Raw genomic sequence first — 21,492 nt, 5'->3', positions numbered from 1 at the left:
GTGTGTGCTTCTGCATCTTCATCTCAGCCTATCTGTGGGTACGGTGGGGAGCCTCCTGCTTCGATCAGGGGCTCCGTGACCTCCGCTCCACAGGAGACATCCCCCCACCTACACTCATCCAGGGAAGCCTCGGGAGGTGACCCTCTCCTGCTGGCCTGCGGTCCAGAGTCTGCCCCATCCCGGGCTCTCCCTGTCCTTCTAGAAGGCTGCCCATTCTTGTCCCGCTGGCCTGACACATGCTGAGGTCCAGCATCTCCACTCTCCACAGTCGACCTGTGGTGCTCTTACTCTCTTATCACAGTCTGGACACTGGGCCTGACCCCAGCATCCCGATTGCATGTGGAGAGCCACAGCGTAGGGCCAGAACTGGACAGATGAGTAATTATAATGAAGTGGGCAAAGTGAGCCGAGACACGTGCAGCATCGGCGTCCGGAGGAGACCAGGCTGACTTCCTGTGGGCGCTGGGAAAGACTTCCGAGAGGAGGTACTGAATTGAGTCTTGAAGGATGCAAAGGAGTTTGCCTGGGGGCAGCGGGGATGCGCTTAGGATGCGGACCCGGGCCCTTCGTCCGTGGTGTTGTCTCAGTGACTGTAAGTTTCTGGGAGGCAGATGCTGTGAGCACTGAGGGAGGGTGGTTGCTGGCCTCACTGTTGTCTGTGATGTTCAAGGTGTCGGGGCCCCCAGCCCATGGCCCGCACGGCACTGGCGCTTCTGGGGGGCTTCCTTGTGATGGGCCTCGACTAACTAGCAGAGCGACCAGGAAGGGGGCGGATGCCTGGGGTGGGGGTGGGAGGAGACTGGGGGATGGTGGTGACTGGGAGGCTGGCTTCAAGGATGGAAGAGGGGAGCTGAGGGGCTGCCCGAGGGGCGGTGGTCATCGGGGGCAGAGCCTCCTCCCTGCACTCTCCCTCTGGGTAGTTAAGTCACCGAGAGCCCTCTAACTCGTGAGCTTCCGCAGGCGCCTGGCCAAGCTTTCCTGGCGACTTCCACGTGTCTTCAGCTGGGAGACTGAGCTCTGAGGGCTCCCCAGGGGCCCGGCACAGCCTCACCCCAGGCCGGCCCAGGTTCCCCCTTATAGCTGACAGGCATTGGAGTGCAGGTGCCCCGTGGCAGACCAGGGAGGGGTGGCCAGGCCCGGGGGTCGGGCAGCTGTTTCTAGAACTTCTCTTCAGGCCGGGCAGCAGGGGCAGGAGAAGCCCTACACCAGAGGGGCCTCCAGAGGTGCCCTCCCCCGCACCTGGCAGGCAGGACTCCAGGAGAGGAAGGCTTGTGTCCAGGAGCAGGTCCTGTGCCAGCCTGAGTGCAGCCTGTGAGCACCATTATTGAGCGCTTGCTGGATGCCGGGAGCTGTGCCTGCCGCCTTCCTGGTTTCCTCCAGCGTCTGGCTCCTGCCCGCTTGGCACTGCCCTCATCACCAACCCAGAGCCTTCTACGGAGGAGAGAGCAGGGTCTGAGCTGGAAGATGTGGGGCAGTGGGGCAGCCTGTCCAGGATCGTCCATCTGGCTGCCGGCTCTCGTTCACTTCATTTATGCCCATCCTGCCGTGCGCCAGGGAGGATTCCCGGCTCCCTGTCACTTAGTCCTGTACTTACCCTGGCTGGGCAGCAGCCGGTGGACAGGCTGCGTGGGTCCCTTCCCCCTCCAGGGATGAGCTCACCCTAGGACCCCTTGGTGCCTCGCCTGGCGCCCACCATGCTGAAAGCAGCCCTCTGGCTGTTGGGAACTTCCAGCATCGTGGGGTCGGATTCTGGCATAGGAAGCTCTATCCCAAGGAGGCTCGCGAGCCAGTGCTTGGTTGTCCGTGCGCTTTGGGGGCCAGAACGCGAAGGGTGGCGGCTCAGCCCTGTACGTGTGATACCCTCCGCCCTCCTGGGCAGGAAGCGGATTCGAAGACCAGGGATGGGCTGGGCTGGTGAGGGTGAGGCCAACGCAGCCTCGGGCGGCCCTCGCAGTGGCTCAGTGAGCCTTTCCCGCTCCTTAGATGGATGGGGAAACTGAGGCTCAGAGGGTGCAACCCGGTGCAGAGCAGGCCTTGAACCCAGACCTGCTCGAAGCCTGTGGCCTTTCCCCCTCACCACGCTCTCTCCCAAGCTAGTCTCACCGGTCAAAAAAAAAAAATCCTTTCTTTATGTTATTTTTCTTAAAATAATAATAAAAAAAGAATATTTTGAGAATGTAACCCATGCACGTAGTGAGAAAATCACACAGGACAGAGAATGTAGAGTGAATTTTGTGCCCCCCGGCTCCCCGTCCCTCAGAGGCAGCCGCTGCCCAGTTCCCTGGCTGACTTTGGAAAAGCAAAGCTACGGCTCTGAGCACAGCTAGCGATCGTAAAGACCCGGGTCGTTAAGAAAATGTTCAAATAGATTTAGCGTAATATTTATTTATTTTCCAAGGAAGTGAATAGTCTGTCTTAATGACGTTTTGATCTCAAACAGGATTAGAGCGAAAAAGCGTTCCCTGTTTAAGACACTGCTTTCCTGGGGCCCAGAGTCCGGGTTTGGGCAGCTGGTGGGCTTCTCAGGCTGCGTGGGCAGCAGGGCTCCGGGGTGGGGTTATGACGGGGGTCGGGGGTCGGGGGGAGGCTGTGTTCCGATGGAGGCTGTGCCTGCAGGGCCTCTGGGGAGGGAAGGCGGGGGAGGGGCCTGCGGTCAGGGGTGTCCCCAGCCCCCCTGGCCCCACGTGCTCAGCCACCTGTGGCCTTTGTGCCCACCTCTCCCTGGCGGCCTCCAGTCTGGACCCTTCCCAAGACATTTCCCGTTCCGGCTGTGTCTCATACGTGCTGGGTCTAATGTTCTTCGAAGATGATCTCAAATCAAATTAAACCGACGGTGGTGACAAGTTGAATACCGCGGAGGGCCTTCTGACGGGCCCCAGGCTCCCTCCGGCCTGTGCCCCACGCCTGCCCTGGACCCACACGGGCCTGTTCTCTGGCCTCTGGCTTGCCGTGCCGCCTCCTGCAAAACTTCCTCCTCTCAAGGGTCACTGTTTCGGGGCCACGTGCAGGACGTCTTAATGGCCTTGGCAGTGGTCACCCACTCTCCTGGGTTCCCTTCTCTTGGCTCTCCAGGCTGGTCCCCTCTCCTCTCAGGAGCACTAATGCTGTGGGCGTGTACACGTCTCCTCTGCTATGGGCCTCTGCAGCCTCTGCTGTAACTTGGGGCAGTGTTGGTGGAGGATCCGGGGGAGGGGGCCCTGGCCTCCAGCTTTGCAGCTTAATTATGCGATGCTTCTCCCTCCCTCCAGAACCTTCACAGAGTCCCCGCAGGCTGCACCAATCTATTCCGCTGTCTGGAGCTGGGCCAGGGTTCATTGCTCTGGGAGGACTCACTGGGTCTCACGTCCTGGGCATAGAGTGAGGGAGGATGCTCGCTTAGAGGCCCTTGGTCCAGCTGGCCCATGAGGATGCCCAGGCGGGGTGTCTCGCAGGAGCTGGGTGTGCCAGTCGGCTGGGCTCTGCCAGCTGCCGGGAAAGGGGCCCCTGCCGGGCTGGCACTGGGCAGGGTGGGCTGGGAGTCGTTTTGGGGGAGGGGCGCCCCTTCCTCGCACAGAGGCTGGGCCTCATGACCGGGTGCTGGGTGTTCACCAGGGGATTAATCGGCTCCCTGCCTCTGTTTCCCATTTCTCCCCCAGGGGGGCTTTCTCTGTGGTCCGACGCTGTGTCAAGCTCTGCACCGGCCATGAGTATGCAGCGAAGATCATCAACACCAAGAAGCTATCCGCCAGAGGTAGGGAATGGCTGTGCTGGCTGGCGAGGGCCGGGGGCCGGGGCTGGAGCCCGTCCTGAGGGATCGGGCTCGGCCCGTGGCTCACGGGGGCACAGTTGGAGCGGGGGCAGTGGGACGTGAACGGTGCCCGTGGCCAAGTGGGGCCGGGAGAGGCACCCGCACACCCTCACATCTGGAATTGCACTCTCGCTCTGGTTTGGAGGCTCGTGGAGCCCCTGCCTCACCTCCCCAGGGCTGGACGGGGAGAGGCGTGCGGCCAGGTGGCTGAAGTGCTCAGGTAAGGTCGTCTGCCCACGAACTGTGGGCCAGAGGGGGCCTCGGGGACCTGAAGACTTTGGGTGACAGGGCAATGCTTGAGGGGCGGCACAAACGGCACGTTTCCTAACTCAGCCCCCGCCGGTCTTCCGGGCGCAGGGATGCACGTGGGGACTCATCTGCCTATGCTGGGGAGGGCTCGGGGTCTGCAGGGGTGGGCTTGGTGCTGGCCCCGGGCGTGTGGCCTCACCCCATCCAGCACCGTCGAGAGCCCTTGCTGGGGGACGGCCCGTTCTGGGCAGACGGACAGACCCCTGCCCTCGGGGGATCCAGTGGAGTTCCACGTGGCGGGGATGAGGCGGGACGTCGGGGCAGGGGATGACATGGGGCGACAAGGCCAAGGCGGAGGTGCCGCCCTGAGCAGGTGATGTCAGAGCACAGAACCGAGGGGACAGGGGGCCGGGAGCCAGGCAGGGGGTCTGGTGGGGCCTCCAGCGTGGGTGTGGAGGCATGGGCCGTCCCAGTGAGGTAGCAGCACCACTGCCGCCCCCTGTGCTGTGGGGAGCCCACGGATCTCCAGCCCCAGGGTCAGACAGGAGGGGCTGGGTGACCCCTTTGGCAGAGGGAGCTAAGCCCCTGGCCTGACGGTCTCCCACCTCCAGGCACACACATGACCCCACTTAACACCCAGACACAAATCTGAGCCAACAGAGAGGCTCCTTCTCTGCAGAGAGGCCCTGACTGTAGGCAGTCCTGGCCCGAGTCCCTCCCCGAGGCGGGTGCTGAGAACGCCTCCGTCTGTAGGGTCTGCAGTTTCCAGCCCGGCGGCCTGTGTGGGCAGGCGGCTGAGCCCGCTGTGCGGTTCGCTGAGCTGCGTGTAGGTGTTGTTTGGGCGCCTGCTGCGTCCCAGGCCTTCAGGGTTGAGTGTTTCCAGGGGTGGGCGCTGCTGTCCCAGCCTGGCCAAGGGGCTGGTTGTGCTCGGGTGATGAGGATGACACAGGGCCCCGCAGAGACAGGAGTCTGCGAGCCAGACAGCTCTGGGGTGTTCGTGTCGGGAAAGCTCAGATCCCGCAGCTAAACTGTGATCGTAATCATAATGCACAAGCTAATATTTACCGAGCGTTTGCTGTGTGCGTGGTGCCGCCAGATGCAGGGCAGCTTCCGTGTTTACTGACACTGGGTGTGCGGCAGTGGTGAGCCACCAGTGTCAGATGTTTTCGGGGGGATGTGTCCGCACAGTGTGTCCGTGGAGTTTCTAAAGCAGGAGGAACATTCCACTTCATTCCATAGGCTTGTGCCAGGCCACAGGAGGAGAGCGAGCCCACCTTCAGAGGTCCCATGGACTCATGAGGGACACCCTCACTCATCCACCAGCTTTACCTAGCCTCTCCCAGTCAGTGCCCAGCACTGAAGATGGGGTGATGAGCAAACAGACCCAAACAAGCCACTACAGCCCCATTCGAGGGGTGGGAGCACAGGGGACAGAACAGGGAGGTTGGATGGGTCTTGAAGGATGAATAGGAGTTTGTGGAACTCAGGCAGAAAACCACCTGTGTATGTTTCCGTGGAATCACGCAGCTCCTTTCAAGGAACCTCACGCTCCCCTGTTTATATCCTCAAAGTGTTCTATAAATCGGGAGGATCAAAAGCAGTGGAAGGGCTTCCCTGGTGGCGCAGTGGTTGAGAGTCCGCCTGCCGATGCAGGGGACACGGGTTCGTGCCCCGGTCCGGGAAGATCCCACGTGCTGCAGAGCGGCTGGGCCCGTGAGCCATGGCCGCTGAGCCTGCGCGTCCGGAGCCTGTGCTCCACAACGGGAGAGGCCGCAACAGTGAGAGGCCCGCGTACCACAAAAAAAAAAAAAAAAAAAAAAAGCAGTGGAAGTCTGAAATTCCTTTCATGCTCCACAATTACAACCTGCTCTTTCTTCCACCCCTGCAGTAGCAGGCCTGCTGCCCACTTCCTGAGAGCCAGCCTGCTTTCCATTGAGTCCCGGAGGCTGGGCCCCCGGAGACCCCTGCTAAGGGCACTGCTGTGGAGCTGTGCAGACCTGGGGCTCCGTCAGCCCTGCGCCTGGCCTCAGTCTCCTTCCTGGCTGGGCGTAGCCTGGGTTGGATGGTGGCAGGCAGCGCCGCCAGCCCGGACTGGTCTGGAATGGAAGCAGCCAGCCCTTGTCTGTTGTCACCTTCCCTCTGGACCACTTTCCAGGCCAGGGAAGCCAGGACACCCCCTGCTTTGCCTCTACTCTTGGGCCCCTGCATTGCCCAGGTCTGTGGAGGTCTTGGGCATTTGTTCCCCCCGTTTACCTCGTCATTATGGAAAATTTCAAACATCCCCAAATATAGAAAAAATGATAGAAGGAGCCCCCAGCTTCGACACAACAGTTTCCAGCTCCCAGGCAATTTAGTTTTCATCTCTAACCCTCCCCATCTCCCACCCCTGCCCATATATCTTGCAGCAGATCCCAGGCTGGCCACCATTTCACCCATAGTGTTCAGCATGTTTCTGTAACGGAAAAGGATTCGAGAAACAGCTGGCACCTCCCTGTGCAGGGACCCAGGGATCTTCTGACCCTCTCCAGCCCCTTTCGGGGCTTTCCGAGCTGAGTGGACAGTGGAAGGGGTGAGGGCAGAGGATCTTGGGCCCCCGACCCTCATCTTTACGCTGAGTGTGGACCAGCAATGGGGGCAGCCAGGCTGCTGGGTTTGGTCTTGTCGCCGCACGGCCCTGACCATCTTACTGTATGACCCTGGCCATGTTACTTAGCCACCCTGTACCTTAGTTTCCCCAGCCGTAAAATTGGGATAAATCTGATATCTACCTCAGAGGGGCATTGTGAGGGTGAGAGAAGGACTAAGGTGCTTGGAAGGAGCTGGCTGAGTGTGGTGCTGCCAGGGCACCTGCTGCCTTCTTCCCCCTTTCTTGCCAGACTATCCTGCCCAGCCTGCAGGCTCCAGGACTCCTCCTCCAGGAAGCCTCCCTGGGCCCTCACATCCAGCTTGGAACCCCCCAGGTCCCGAAGCAGTCACCTTAGACATTTCTTCATTGATCACTTGCTCCTTGAGGGCAAATGCAGTGGGTTCGTCTCTGGGCCTTCCCAGCTCCCAGCCCAGAGCCTGGGAAAACACACGTAGGAACATCCCACCCTCTCCTTACCAGCCTTTGGGGACTGGCTCCATAAAACCCAAAGTTCTCACCTGGCCTGACACTCAGCCTTTGGCCCTGTCTTCTCCTTACCTCCCAGCAGCTCTGCTCAGGCACTTGGTCTTTTCTGGTTCTGTATACCCCAGGGCCTTTGCACCTGCCTTCTCTCTGGCAATGCTTTTCCTGAACTTTGTATCTGCTTAACTCCTGTTGATGACACTTCCTCAGAGGGGTTTCCCCTGAGCCTCCAGTGGCAATCTGGGACCTAAGCACCCTGTTTTTATTTTTTGGCTGTCTCTCCCACGAGACTGCCAGGACTTCATCTGTTTCATTCACCACTGTGTCTTCCACACCCTGCTCAGGCCCTGACAGGTGCTGAGCTCGCCATGTTTTTGAATGAATGAATGAATGTTTTGAGTGAGTGGATTTTTTTTTTTTTTTTTTTTTGTGGTACGCGGGCCTCTCACTGTTGTGGCCTCTCCCGTTGCGGAGCACAGGCTCCGGACGTGCAGGCTCAGCGGCCACGGCTCACGGGCCCAGCCGCTCTGTGGCATGTGGGATCTTCCCGGACCAGGGCACGAACCCACATCCCCTGCATCGGCAGGCAGACTCTCAACCACTGCGCCACCAGGGAAGCCCGAGTGAATGGATTTTGAAAGAGCAGATGTGTAGTCTGTGCTGGAGTGAGGTTAGTCTCCCAGGTGTGAAGTTGGGATAGGGACTGGGTGGAGTGAGGTCTAGAAGAGGGTTTGCTGCAGGGTGGGGTTTGCAGGGGAGGCCCCTGGTCACTGAGCGCCTGAGCATTTGGGAGGTCCAAGTTCAGGAGAAGTTCCATGGTGAAGACTGAGGGTGGTGGGGAAGCAAGGAGGGGAGGCCTGGAGCCCACTGCTCCTCCCTGAATCCTGGTGACCACCGTGCAGCCTGCACCTGTGTTCTGCAGGGTCCAACATGCTCCCAGCAGAGGGTCCTGACGCCAGACCGGTCCCCTTCCCACAAAGGCCATTTCAGAGATGTTTGCCCCACCTGTTGTCCTGGAAGGCACGGGTGGAGGGGAGCGGCCCATGGGTGGGGAGGAGGACGCCAGGCAAGCACCCTAGAAAGAGGGAGAGTGGGGAAGTGGAGACTGGACCCAGAGGCCGGAGGGGAGGCCCCACTTGTGCCGGCTTCATATTCAGTGCAGTGTGGAGTGGGCTCACTCAGCACTGCAGGGAAGGTGTCCACTCCTGGGCTGAGGAGACGGGCTTAGTCCTTCAAGGCTTCCAGGGATAAGGAGAGCAGCAGGAGGACGACGCTGGTGCTGGACACACAAACACTGTCCCACCCGGTAGCTGGCAGTCCTTGAGGCCACGAGGACACTGCAGGTTACACCCAGCTTGTGCCCAAGGCAGGAAGAGTTAGATTTTTTTAATTTAATAATTAAATAGAGGACTGTGAGGCATTCAGAGGCTGTGAATGTACTGAATAATGGGAGATTATTAAACTACTGTTAACAAAAGCAGTTAGAGGAAAATTAATTGACGGGGTGGGGGGATAAGGAGAGCATCGGGCCCATGAGGCTTACAAAGGTTTCCTGTTGCTCCTGCGTCCCCTCCCCCTCCTCCTCCCCTCGCTCACTGCCAGCACTAAGGGGCTGGTCTGTTGGCCTTTGGAGGGAGCCCCATGGACTGAGCTCCATTAGTACTTACTGGCCCCCAGTGTCCAGGGAGCAGGTGTCCCAGAAATGACCCCGGCCTGCAGCTGAACTCGGGGGAAGGACCCTGCACAGGAACGAGGGCTTAGGCGTTTATTGTGTCCTGACCCTCAGCAGCAGTTTTCACGAGGTCGGTGGTGGGCGCCCCATTCCACAGACGAGGAAACTGAGTCCCACAGAAGGAGAGACGTGCTCAGGATCCCACAGCCGTAATGAGCAGAGCCTGGGACACGGGCGGCTCTAGATTTCACCCAGCTGCGGAGGACTCAGGGTGGATCAGGTGTGGGGCTGACCTCACAGGTGGGGGGGCTGACCTCACAGGGGGGGGGGCGGACTGTAAAGGGGGGGCACTGACCTCACAGATGGGGGGCTGACCTCACAGGTGGGAGGCTGACCTCACAGGTAGGGGCCTGATCTCACAGGTGGGGGTCTGATTTCAAAGGTGAGGGGCTGACCTCACAGGTGGGGGGCTGACCTCACAGGTGGGAGGCTGACCTCACAGGCATGGGGCTGATCTCACAGGTAGAGGGCTGATCTCAAAGGTGGGAGGCTGACCTCACAGGTGGGGGGCTGACCTCACAGGTGGGGAGCTGACCTCACAGGTGGTGCTGACCTCACAGGTGGGAGGCTGATTGCATAGGTGGGGCTCACGGCCCGGGTGAGGGAGTCACCACACAGGTGAGGGACTCAGCGCACAGGTGAGACAGGCCACAGACGTTGAGATCTGGGGCTCACTTCTGAGCCTCCTCCCGCCCCCAAGCTGATGCCCAGTTTACCCCCAGCTACCTTCACCTGGGGCCACCCCCTCCGCAGGGCCTGTGTGGCCCCTTCTGCCTTGGGGGGCACCCCTGCCGGAGCTGTGACAGGGCGGAGCTGTCTGGCCCCTAGGGGCTCTGGGGCTGAGCCTGCACCCCGGCCAAACCTGCCCGGAAGCCTTCGCCCAGCAGGAACCGGGGGCTTTCCTGCTGCAGCCGGCGCTGCCGCTTTGCTGTTGGCCCCCCGCGACCCACAAACGGGAAGACGACCGAGTCAGAGGATAACGGGCGCGGGGGAATCCGCGGAACTGGGTTACCGGAGGACGCGGCGCCGCATTGCAGGGTCGGCTGAGCATGCGCCGCGGGCGCTGGGCTCCCCTCCCTCCCCTCCCCCTCCCCCCTCGGGCACCCCTCCCCAGCCTGGGCACCCCTCCCGCCTATTCCGCGGCCCCGCCCCTGCCCCTCCCTGGCAGCTCCTAGCGCCCCAGGGGCGGAGTCAGGGCCTCACCGTATAATGTCCCAATTTCAGATAAACAATATTTTTTTAGAATAAGTATGTCCCAAACCCCCAGCCAGCTTTTGATCGACCCTGCTCTCGAATCGGGGCTCCAGGGGACCCTGGGTAGTGGGAGGGGTCTTCCTAGGGACCCGGAAGGTGGGTGGAGTAGGAGGGTCCCTTCCTTGGCCCCAGGCTCAGTCTTTAATTGGACAGACCCATCCCTCCCGGGTTCTGTTGCCAGGACTTGGGTTTTTGCGGAGTTGGGGGCGCCCACCTGCAGGTGGGGAGGGAGGAAGAGGGAAAGTTGGGGGACCCTGTGGGCGGGGGGGACCCTCCCCCAGTCCCATGCCAGGGGGAGGATGGGGGAGCAATGAGGGAACCGGCTGCGGTGGCCAGATTTAGAAGTAATTTGAATTTCAGATAGACTGTGAAAAATCTTTGAAGACAAATACGTCCCAAACTGCACGGGACATACTTGCATTAGAAAATTATTTATCTGAACTTGGGACATATTTATATGAAAAAAAACTTGTTGCTTACCTGAAATTCAGATTTAACTGGTCATTTTGTGTTTTATCAGGCAATGCCAAACAGAGTTGTTGAGAGAAGAGGTCTTTGTCATTAATTCATTATTCAAACAGGCTAAATCAGAACTTCCCCAAACTGGAGTGAAGGCAGGAGAGGAGAAGAAAGGGGGGTGGAGGCCAGGCTGTGTGGGCAGGGGTCCTGGTGGACACCCCCTCCGTGTGCTTGGTGGCCTCACCTGTGAGGAGGAGAATGTGGCAGCTCCGTGGCCCTGTTCCCTGGTTCTGGGGTGTGTCTGTTTCTGGGGCACGGCTGCCTCTGTGAACCCTGAGTCCCAGGGGCTGGGGGGGGGCCTGATAGCGATGCTCTGTGAACTCAGGCCACAGCGGTGCCCACCCCATTGAGCTGTAGAGGGTCAAGAGAGGGTGGGGAGGTGGCAGCGCCTAAAAGGTGGACTGGTCCAGGGTTACTGGGAGGAAATCTCCACGAACTCCTGGGCCCTGTGGGGTTGTTTTATCAGCCATTCCTGTCATTCCCCAAATCTGAGGGGGTCCTTACCGGCAGCCCTGTGCACCCCACATGCACCAAGGGCCCCCCTGGAGGTGAGCGTAGGGTCAGAGGGGCAGCCACAGGCTTGAAGACCCGCCGTCTTGGTCAGCACGGCAGCCCCCGGCTCCCAGCAGACTGGCTCTCTGTCCCCCCCCTCCCTGCCCCCCGGCTGAGCGGGGGGGGGGGGGGGGGGGCGGGGCGCAGGGGCCTCTTGGTCTCCCTCCCTGAGCCCAAGGCTGTGCTTTGCGCACAGTAAGTCCCTAATGAACATGATGAAGGGGTGGGGGGAGCAGAGCGCTTTCAACTCAAGAACTGAGCTGGAGGAGGGGTCTGTTGGGAGGTGGTGGTCTGGGCCACCAGTAACTACAGATGGAAGGAGGAGGCTGGTGGAGGGAGGCGTCCCAGAGGCCTTGCTGAGTCTGAGTAGGACCCTGACAGAATAAGCCCTGCACCCTCTGGGGGCCATGCCCTAGCCTGGAAAGCACGCCGTGCTGTGGCAGTGTCACGGGTGCTATCTTGGGGTGGGCTGTGATGAGACCCCAGCCCCGGCATAGGACGTACTGCACTGGGGCTGGGGAAGGAAGCAGGAAAGGAGGAGGCCACTGGTGGGCTCCTGCTGTCACCATGGCCTACTGTACTGGAGGGTGCTACTGTCCCATTTTACAGTTGACAAAGCTGAGGACTCGAGAGGTAGTCATTTTTATTCACATCACCTCCTTTTTGCCTATTAGTCAGCGTGGGAGCCCGCCCTAGGGTCGTGGGCATGACCAAACACAGGATGGGGACCCCAGACAGCTGAGATGGACAGCAGTCTGTGTCACACAGGCTCAGAGCCCGGGGAGGACACTGCACGTCACGCAGGCCACTTCGGGTGCACTTGGGGCAGAATGAGCAGGTGACCAGAGAGTGGGGTGCCCCTGGCTGCCCCAGGGGAATGTGGTTGCTTGTTTGAATAATTCCTTGCTGGCAGGGGACTGAGGCCACCAGTTGGGGATGGGTCTGCTCTGCTCCTGGTCTGCCTGGGAGGAGGGCCGCTTGGCTGGGTGAGCGGGCTGGGGAAGCCTACAGCTAGGCCATTCGGGCCCTCCCGGTTTCACCAGACATCAGGGCAGCACATCACACGGGGCCTCAGTGCCAGGCCTTACATCATGAAATGCCACGTCTGTTTCAGAGCTGAGCTGTGCCCCGTGTTGGGTGATGACGGCTCTGAGCCTGAAGAGGGCGAATCTGTTCCCATGGAGGAGCAGCTGAAGGGCCACGGGGACCGCAGAGGGAGGGCTCTGGGGACCACGTGGCCAGCTAACAGCTCAGAGGCCTCAGCGCTGCGGTGTGGGGAGCGGCAGGTCGCTGGCCCAGCTCCCATACACCTGGCAGCTTGTCCTTGCCCCTCGAGGGCCCTTTCTTTGTCCCAACGAGGCAGTGGCAGCTGCAGGACCCACACAGGTGCCCTCCCTGGGCTGTGTGGCTGCCAGGTGACGCTGGTGTCATCATGGCTGGTTGCGTGCCGCCTTTTAAAAAGAAAACACACACAGGAAACTATGGGAGCTGCTCTTTTCATAATCATGGCTTTGCCAGTGCCCGCCAGGGCCTGAAGCGTGACTAGACCTTCCTGGGGACCCCAGTGCTGGATGCAGAGCAGGATGGGATGCCCCCAGGGCCCTAGATGCTCCCTGGGTGAGGAGGCTGGGGTCAAGCATGTTAGCCCGTTGAAGGCTTGAGAAGCCCCAGGAGAAAGACCATAGGATGGCTGAGGTCTCCACGCCAGCCCCCCTGGCTGGTGGCCCAGCTCCGATGCCCCACCCCACGGCCTTCCTGTGCCGCATCCTACATCTGAAAGTTGGAGGCGATGTTAATAACAGCCCTATGTCGCGGGGAGCCCTGGAGAGCCGAAGAGCAGACAGCAGAGGCTAATCCGAGGCCACCCGCAGACGCTCTCGTGCTCTGGAGCAGAGGAGCGACCAGGGTCCCGGGGCAACGCTCCCCTGTGACCTTCTTCCAGCTCCTGAACCAGCTTGTACCCCTTGACAGTGACCGGATGGTCAGACCCCGCTGCAGGACCCTGCGCTGCCCCTGGGGTCGCTCCCACATGTGCCAGCCCCCGAGCCCTGTCAGGAGGCGAGAGCCCCCGAGGCCCTGGCTTGGGGACGTCCTTCCCGAAAGCCCTGTCTTCTCCTGCAGTCTGTCCCTGCTGCACCCAGAAAGGGGCTGAAGCTGAGGCGGGAGCCTCCAGGGTCAGCAGGTGCCGGTGCTTACACTTGAACTGGCCTCTGTCTGCCCTGGTCCACCCACCCCCGGGCCTGCTCATCCCCTTCCTGGGACCCTGAGGGCAGGACTGTAGGTGGGAGGGCGAGGTGCGCAGGCTGGAGGGTGCCGTGGGCGCTGCTGTGGACCCCGCTGGCTGCTGTGAATGTCCAGGATGTCCTATCAGAGTCTGACTCAGCAGCTTGGAACCACAAGAACTTCCGGCCCGTGTTCCCGCGCTCTGTTCCCCTGGAGCCTGACAGCTTTGGGACACGTTGAGTGAAGGAGTTGATGCTGGGCAGTGATTACCGTGAGCCCGCATGAAGTGGGATGTGGATATCCGTGAGCGTCTGAAGAGTCTAGAAAGCTCTCTGTGCCATCCGATGGCGTAGGTGGTGGAGACGGGTGGGAAGGAGAGGAGGGAACCCCGGATGACGCATCCCGGGGCCCAGTGACGCGGGTCACCTGGGGACAATGGGTCCTTGCCCTTGTCCAATGCAGCCGCGGACCCCCACCTCCCTTTGGAAGAATAGAAGCCCCTGGAGAGGAGACAACTGCTGGGGTCCTGAGTGTCGTGTTGGACGGAGGCTGGAGGAGGGAAGCGAGAACAGCAGCGAGGATGACAGGCCAGGTGCCCAGCTCTGTGGGCAGGCAGCGGGGAGGGGCCAGCAGCTGGGGTTTCCTCTCTTCCATGACCTATCCCTGGGAACACCCCCCAACCCTTTTCACACATGGGAAACAGACTCAGAGAACAAGACTTGGTCCCGTTCAGGGCCCTGTGTCCCGTGTCCCAGTGGCCACCCGAGCCCGGCCCATAGGCGAGCCTGCCACACCCCAGCTTGACGACGTTTGTTTGGGTTCACTGCTGGGTTAGCCTGGAAGGAACAGGAGCCTGGGCAGCCCCCGACCCTGTGGAGCCAACAGCTGGACAGCCAGGATGGGACGTGGGAGCTGCCCCTAGCCCTGCAGGCTACGGCTGTCCTCGGACCTCCTGAGGTGGGCAGCGTGGGCATCTGACCTCCCGCCCCGGGGAGGGGAGGCACTGTCTCTGGCTGGCGCAGGACGCCTGGCCTTTGGTCACACCCACCCGGGTGAGGACAGGCGAGGCAGCCAAGGGCAGGGGCTGCTGCCTGGACTCCCCGCAGCTGCCGTCCTCCAGCCACACCCGCACCCCCATGCTGCGTGTTCAGGAAGGTGATTCTGTAGACATGTCACCCTCTGGGGCCTGGCCACACGCACACTCCCACACCCCACAGCCTGTCCACCCCTTCGCCGTGGGCATCCTTCTCCCCTGGGGCCTTGGCCACAAGGGGTGGGCGTCTATGCTTCAGTGCAGAAGTGGATGGTGACCCCGGGGCGGGGGCCTGACCCCAACCTGAAGCTCAGATCCCTGCTGACTGGTGTCCAGGAGCTGCTGAGTTTGGCGGAGTGTCCTGGGCAGCAGCCACGGTGGCCCACGATCTCCAGCCGGTTCCCTGACGTGTCCCAGCCTCCCATGTCCCAGGCCAGGACCCCAGCAGAGCCCTCTGCCATCCCCTCGTCCCCAGCTCTCCCTGGCCAGGTCATCCTCCAGCCAGGGTGGGCAGGGGCGGGAAATGCAGAAGCCCGCAGAGACCCTTGTGCAGGTGGGGTCTCCCCAGTGAACACAGCCCACCCGGCCCCAGGGCCTAGGGGGGTCCAGTAGGCATCGGGGAGGAGAGAGCATTCCTGAACCCCTCCACGTGCCAGGTGGTGTGGGCTTTCCACGCGGGGTTTCATGTTCGGTCCAGCCTGACCTGTCCTTACTCCTGACTTCCCGGGACGTGGCCGCACTTGTCCTAGGCCGAGCCCCGGGGAGAGCGTGGCAGCCCCTCCTCACGGCTGGGCCTCCTGTCTTCCCCCCACCGCCCCGTCCTTCCTCTGCCCGTGCCCGGCGCCTCGCGGGTGTCCTTCTGCCGGTGACGGCACTGCTGCCGCTCGTGGCAGCTGGCGAGGGGCCAGGCGCCCACCCACGTCCCTCCGTTGCCCTTCTCCTGACTCCTCTCACCCTCCAACCGCCCCGGTCTGCTGTGAGTCACCCACAGCCAGCGAGCAGGTGGCGGCTGGGAAGGCGGCCGTCACTGGGGGGCTGTGAGGGAGGCCACCAGCCTCTGGGGCTCTGAGCTCCTCTGGGTGCCTGTTTCTCGACCCTGCGGTGTGCCCCACCCTGCAGGGTGCAGCAGGGCCCACGGACATCCTCTCCCACCTCCAAGGGTGGCATCTCCCGCCCTGCCCTCAGCTGCTACCTCTTCATTCTTGACTCAGCTCCGGCTGCCCCCACCTGGGGGGTCCCTGCCTGGGAGGACTCGCCCTGTTGATGAGTTAGTTTGTGGCGGGGAAGAGCCGGTTTGAGTCTCTCTGCCATTCCACGGGGAGTTATTGAAGTCAAAGTTAACGCTTAGAGTGGGTGGACAGCGCCCCCCTGTGGTCATGTGTCAGGCAGCGCCTGTCTCTTCCTGCCCCTTGGGGTCCCCTGACCCATCCCCTTCGCAGCGGTGGGTGCCAGCCAGGGCACAGTGACAACCCCAAGCGGGCCCCTCCCCGCCTCCTGGGGGCTCCTGGGGTCTGGGAGCTGCCATCCTGTGTGGGGTGTGCACCCAGCATGAGGCGTGCAGGGCTGCACGGGGCCACCTCCTTTCCCGGGTCACCCGGCGCCACACCTCGGGGACCCCCAGAGTGCAGGGTGGGCCTGCACAGAGATCAAGGCAGAATCACCCAGAAGCTTCCAGGTCCCGCGTTGCTGGGGCACGGGCCACAGAGCTGAGGGTCTGGAGCCTCAGGGGCTGCGACAGGAGCTCAGGCGGGTGACAGCTGGTGATGGCAGGTCCAGTGTCGCTGGTGTCTTTGAGTAAAGTGCTTTTTGTTTTGTTTGATAAGCGCTTTTATAGAGTATAAGTGAATGCCGTGTTTTATCGATGGGGTGTTTCTCTGCTAGGAGAAATAAGTAGCTTGTTTCTGCCTCTGCCGGCCCCCTCGCGGGAGCAAGTGTAAGTGTCGCGTGCACGTCAGGTTGCCCCAGACGCAAGACGGTCGCTTTTTGGCTACAGGCCCGCAGGCACTTAGGCTGGTCTCCATGTGGGGTGTGGATCTGTCAGGCACCCGAGCATTTAAGAGATGGCTGAACTCAGGGGTTCCCTAGAGCTTCACATCAGAGGGGGTGTGAGAACCGAGTCTGTGCCCGCATGAATGGCACGCTCCTCCAAAGCCCCACTCCGGCGCCCCACCCTTGAGTCTCCTTCAGGCAGCACCAGCCCCCGACTCCGCTGTCCTCAGGGATCACAACACTGCTGCACCTGCTCCTTGGGACCCAGGACCAGTGTCCCATGGGTCCCCGGGACACGGTCAGTGCTGGCCTTGGGTCTGTGGCGGGGAGGAGGGCGGAGAGGTCTCGCCTTGACAGGGTGGGGTTCTGGAGGCTGGCGGGGAGCTTAGCTTGTGCCCTCATTCCCTGGCTCCCCATTTTTCCATGTCCTATTTCAGAGGTCACCCTCAGACCCCAGAGACAGGGCACGTGAGGGGTGATGCAGGGACCGACCCTGGAAAGGGGGCCCAACGCCCTCTGGGGACAGGATGCACGGGGGTGTCAGTGGGGTGGGTGGGTTCTCGGGGCTCACTCGTCCTTGCGTTCAAAACTGCACAGGTGTGGCTCATGTTCCGAGACACGTCCCAATGTTCCGTAACAAAACGCCAGCCGACGTGGTAGCAGGGCCACGAGCAACAGGTGCCTGGGCCTCAGGGCAGCTCCGGGCACCCGGACCCTCAGGGCACCAGGCCACAGCCCTGGGAGGGCCCTTTCGAGCCTCTTGGCTGGGCTCGAGGCACCGTGGCCTCCACAGCCCTGGCAGGTGCCTGGTTGGCCCCTCCTGGGGTCACCCGCTGCCTGCCCATCACTGCGGTGGGCAGGGCAGGGTCTGGCTGCGCAGGAGGACTCTTGGGACCTCCCTCAGGAGGGGGTACTGGGCTGGGGTACCCGGGTTGCTGATGGGTCCTGGGTGGGATGGGCAGCCTTTTGACTGCCTTCTCTCCACGGGCCTGCTTGGTGGTCTTCTGAGTCCAGGCAGGTCCCTGGGGCCAGGGCCCCGGAAAGGAGGGAGGCTGGCAGGGATGAGTAGGTGCGGCAGTTCTGAGAGGTCACAGGGCTTGCCCGGGGTTGCTGGCCGGTCCCACGTCCTGCTGTCCGCTGGGGGACGGCGGTGGGGTGGAGGTGTCCTCCCAGGTTCCCACTGGTGGTTTAGAGCCAGGACACACTTCCTGCCAACCAGACTGGGTTAAATTAAACCCACCATGTCTATGGTGGGTTTTACGATGTTCATTTGGACATTCAGAAATGATGCCTCAACTTTGTAGAAAGAAAATCATAGGATGCAGGCAGAGTTAGGATGCTGGATTCTTCCTCACATGGCCACGTGTTGGGCCCGTGATGGGCCTCCTGGGCCGGAGAGGGACAGCCTCCTCCTCCAGCCCCTTCTTGTGGCTTCTGGTTCCCATCTGAGATCATGGAATATCAGCTTAGATTTTTAATTCCAGGGCAAATGTTACCATAGTGGGTTTTATGACACACCCTCATCATATTTAACTAGTGGCTTTGTGCTCCCTGGAGACAGGATCAAACTTCTAAAAAAACCCAATATTTTTCCCTATGATAAAAGTAACACAAGATTGTTGTCCAAGTTGGGGAAAAAATATAAAGAATAAAAATTACCCGTAATTCTGCCACCCAGAGTGAAGCAATTACTATCTTGATGTGATGTACACACTTGGACTCCTACCAGCTCGGACCACGTGTTGTGATGCAGAGTTTCAGAGCTGCTCTCTGGCTGAGTGCTGCTGGGCCCAATATGGAAAGGGGACAGCCGGGAGTGTCAGTGACCTGCGTGGCCGTGGGGTGGACACCAGCACCTGGGCTGGGCAGCCTGGTGTCTCTTCTTTTTTTTTTTTTTTTAACATCTTTATTGGAGTAGAATTGCTTTACAATGGTGTGTTAGTTTCTGCTTTATAACAAAGCGAATCAGCTATACGTATACATATATCCCCATATCCCCTCCCTATCCTACCCCTCTAGGTGGTCACAAAGCACAGAGCTGATCTCCCTGTGCTATGCGGCAGCTTCCCACTAGCTATCTATTTCACATTTGGTAGTGTGTATATGTCCGTGCCACTCTCTCACTTTGTCCCAGCTTCTCCTTCCCCCTCCCCGTGTCCTCAAGTCCATTCTCTACATCTGCATCTTTATTCCTGTCCTGCCCCTAGGTTCATCGGAAACTTTTTTTTTTTAGTATGTGTTATACTAAAATATATATATGTGTTAGCTTACGGTATTTATTTTTCTCTTTCTGACTTACTTCACTCTGTATGACAGACTCTAGGTCCATCCACCTCACTACAAATAGTTCAATTTCGTTTCTTTTTATGGCTGAGTAATGGTGTCTCTTCTCGACCCCAAACAAATAATTTATCCCCCCGAACATGCCTCGGAGTAGGTCCAGATTTTTTGGATGAGGCTCTCTGACCTTGGTGACAAGATTCAGTAAAAACATATAGTTGTTTGTTATCTGCTTTCCAAAGATGGAGTCCCACATGGATTTTTCTCCCGGTTTTTGTCTATGACTGCAGTCAGGCAGTTTTTCCAGAGAAAACTACCCCTGCTCCCACCGCCTCATAGCCTCCTGTCTCTCTCTGACCTCAGCCTTCCTCTGGCCCCATCTGCATGAGGGTAAGCTGCTCAGGTGCCGTCCGCATCAGGAGGAATCTGCTGTGACATTATGGGGACAGGAACAAAATTGGAACGTAGACTGTGGGTTAGATTGAGTATCGTATCTGAACTGGATTTAGTGAGTGGGGTAACTGCCCTGAGATTATGTAAGAGAACGTCCTTGTTCTTATGAAACACACCGAGTGTTACCTGGTAGAAGGACACCGAATGCGGGGCTTACTTTCACATGCTTCAGAGGAGCTAAGTGTATGTATAGGAAGGCCAGAGATACAGAAGTGCGGTCCAATAGTACTTTGTACTATTCTTGCAACTTTAAGTTTGAAAAATGTTCAGAATGATAAATGTAAAAAGAAACACTGTGAAAGAACAAAACAACCCACAAACCCACAACCGTGCACATCCAGCCCTTGTAATTCCACCCTGCGGGCCAGCAGTGGTCCTGGATGTAGAGTGGGCCTCACGTCTGTGGAAAGCCATCCGCCCCCCAGCTGGTTATGCTGACTGTTGCCTGTTTTGGAGCTTCGTACGGACGGAAAAGTGAAAGCCACCCCGCTTGTGTTCTTTTGCGGCCGCTTCCCACTTATCCCTCCTAATGGTGACTCTTGGGCTGCATCTCGCCTGCTGATGCTGTAGCTGCCCCGCCCACCCTCCCACCCCCCCGCCCCCCGCAGGATGGGCCACAAGAGTGCTTGCTGCGTTGGATGTGGAGGTGAAGGAGTGAGGGAGGGAGCAAGGGAGGGTGCGAGGGTCTGTCCCGAACGCCCGGCCCCTGCCCTGCGGTTCTGCCAGAGCCCTCCCAGGGCCAAGGGGCCTGGCAAGACAGATGGGAGCCGGGTGGGCAGCTCAGGGAGGTGTTACCATCTCCGGGAGGCTTGAGTGCTCATCCTGAGAGGAGGGAGAGCCAGCTGGATGCCCCAGGTGTTCCCAGAGAGATTCCTGTCTGCAGGCATGACTTTCCCGTTCAGGAGAGGCACATGTGTGTTTCCAGGTATGTCCGTGTTCAGGACTGTCCTGATTCTCCCAGCCTCTGTCACATGGCCCAGGGAGAGCTGACCACACACTAGCCAGCGGGCTCCCTTCCTGCGGGAGGACCTGTTGGTGGCTGGGTCCTTTCCCCCCAGGCAGAGGCAGGGATGGGCTGGCAGGTCTGAGGAGCCCTGCCGAGTGGCTTTACTGCTTCTGAGGACAGTCTGTAATTAGCACATTGTGTCCCGCTAGTGAGGGCTGTCAGGCGTTCCCTGGTGAATCAGGCGGTCCTGTGGTCTTGTCTGGTGTATTAATGTCCTCCCCAGGCCCCTGTGCAAGGGGGCCTGTGCAAGCAGCGGCGGGGTGGGGGGGTCCCAGGCCCCGAGCACCCCCTCCCCAGTCACTTTCCGCCCTGGAGCAGCTGCCATCCTGAATCCCCACCTTTCTTCACTGTCCGGCCACCCGTGTGCCCGGTGCCGTGCGTGTCGGCCTCCATGTGAACGACGCGCGGTTTGGGTCCTCCTCCGTGAGTGGCTTTTTCCACTTGGCCTCACGTTGGGAGGTTGGGGTGATGTGCACACGTTGATGGGTATATTCTGTTGTGTGATTTATTTCTGCCTTCTCTCAGTGGAAATGTGTTTTTTTAAATTTTTTACTGTGACAATCTCCATCAGCTTTTAAAATCCTCCTGGCACCTCTGTTTGAAAGATAAAATTTCTGGCTGATAAGTTGCTTGGTCCTTGGGGGGGGGTGGCCTCTGGAACTGAGGTCCTGTGCCTCTTGGGGATGGGTGCAGGGACACAGGGCTGGAGGGGGGAAGGGACCAGCAACAGTCTTACCCGGGGTGACTTCTCTCTGAGGCTTTGACTCTCCTTCCTGCTGACGTTGCAATGAACACCAGGGCCCGTCAAAATTCAGGCCTGTGTTTTGTAGGTTTGTGCGTAGGGGTGGGGGTCAGGTCGAGCATCCTTTGCCCAGATGTCCAGCCAGAGGCCGGCCCAGGCCCATGCTGACCCGCAGCGCTGGTTGGACGCCCCCAGCGGGCCGACAGCCCTGCTCTGCCAGCCCCTCAGCCGCTTCTGAAGAGCAAATTAGGCCTCAGCAGAAAGCTCTGCAGAGTCTGGAATTAGGACAAATTAGTGAAGATTGAATTGGTGCTGTCTGTTCTGTTGCTGAGAGATGGCATTTTCTCTTCCTGAATCACCTGGGGAAACTTTTGGCCCCGAGTGAGCACCGCTCCCATCTCCCATGGGCCTCTCACCCCAGGCACTGGGCAGCCTCTTCCAGCTCAACACTGCCAGCCAGGGATCGGGATGGGGGTGGGGGGCACAACGTGACGTGTCCCCTGGGCAGGCAGCAGTCACCCGGGTGGGCACTGAGGGAGGTGGTGGCTAGGTCCTCCTGGCCGT

At 60.0% G+C, this 21,492-nt stretch overlaps 1 protein-coding gene across 1 annotated transcript in view; it reads left to right on the top strand.

Annotated features, from left to right (window-relative positions):
- Positions 1-21,492, top strand: part of CAMK2B (calcium/calmodulin dependent protein kinase II beta) — a 72,982-nt gene that overhangs the window by 30,056 nt on the left and 21,434 nt on the right. The window contains exon 2 of the mRNA XM_027124166.1: positions 3,636-3,730. Coding sequence (XP_026979967.1) covers positions 3,636-3,730 — 95 coding nt within the window. The remainder of the gene's footprint in view (positions 1-3,635; positions 3,731-21,492) is intronic.

This window comes from Aethalodelphis obliquidens, unplaced genomic scaffold (assembly GCF_003676395.1).
Source record: "Aethalodelphis obliquidens isolate GAN/ISIS:26980383/991018 unplaced genomic scaffold, ASM367639v1 scaffold27, whole genome shotgun sequence".
NCBI lineage: Eukaryota > Metazoa > Chordata > Mammalia > Artiodactyla > Delphinidae > Aethalodelphis > Aethalodelphis obliquidens.
This window is presented reverse-complemented; position numbering and strand designations above follow the sequence as displayed.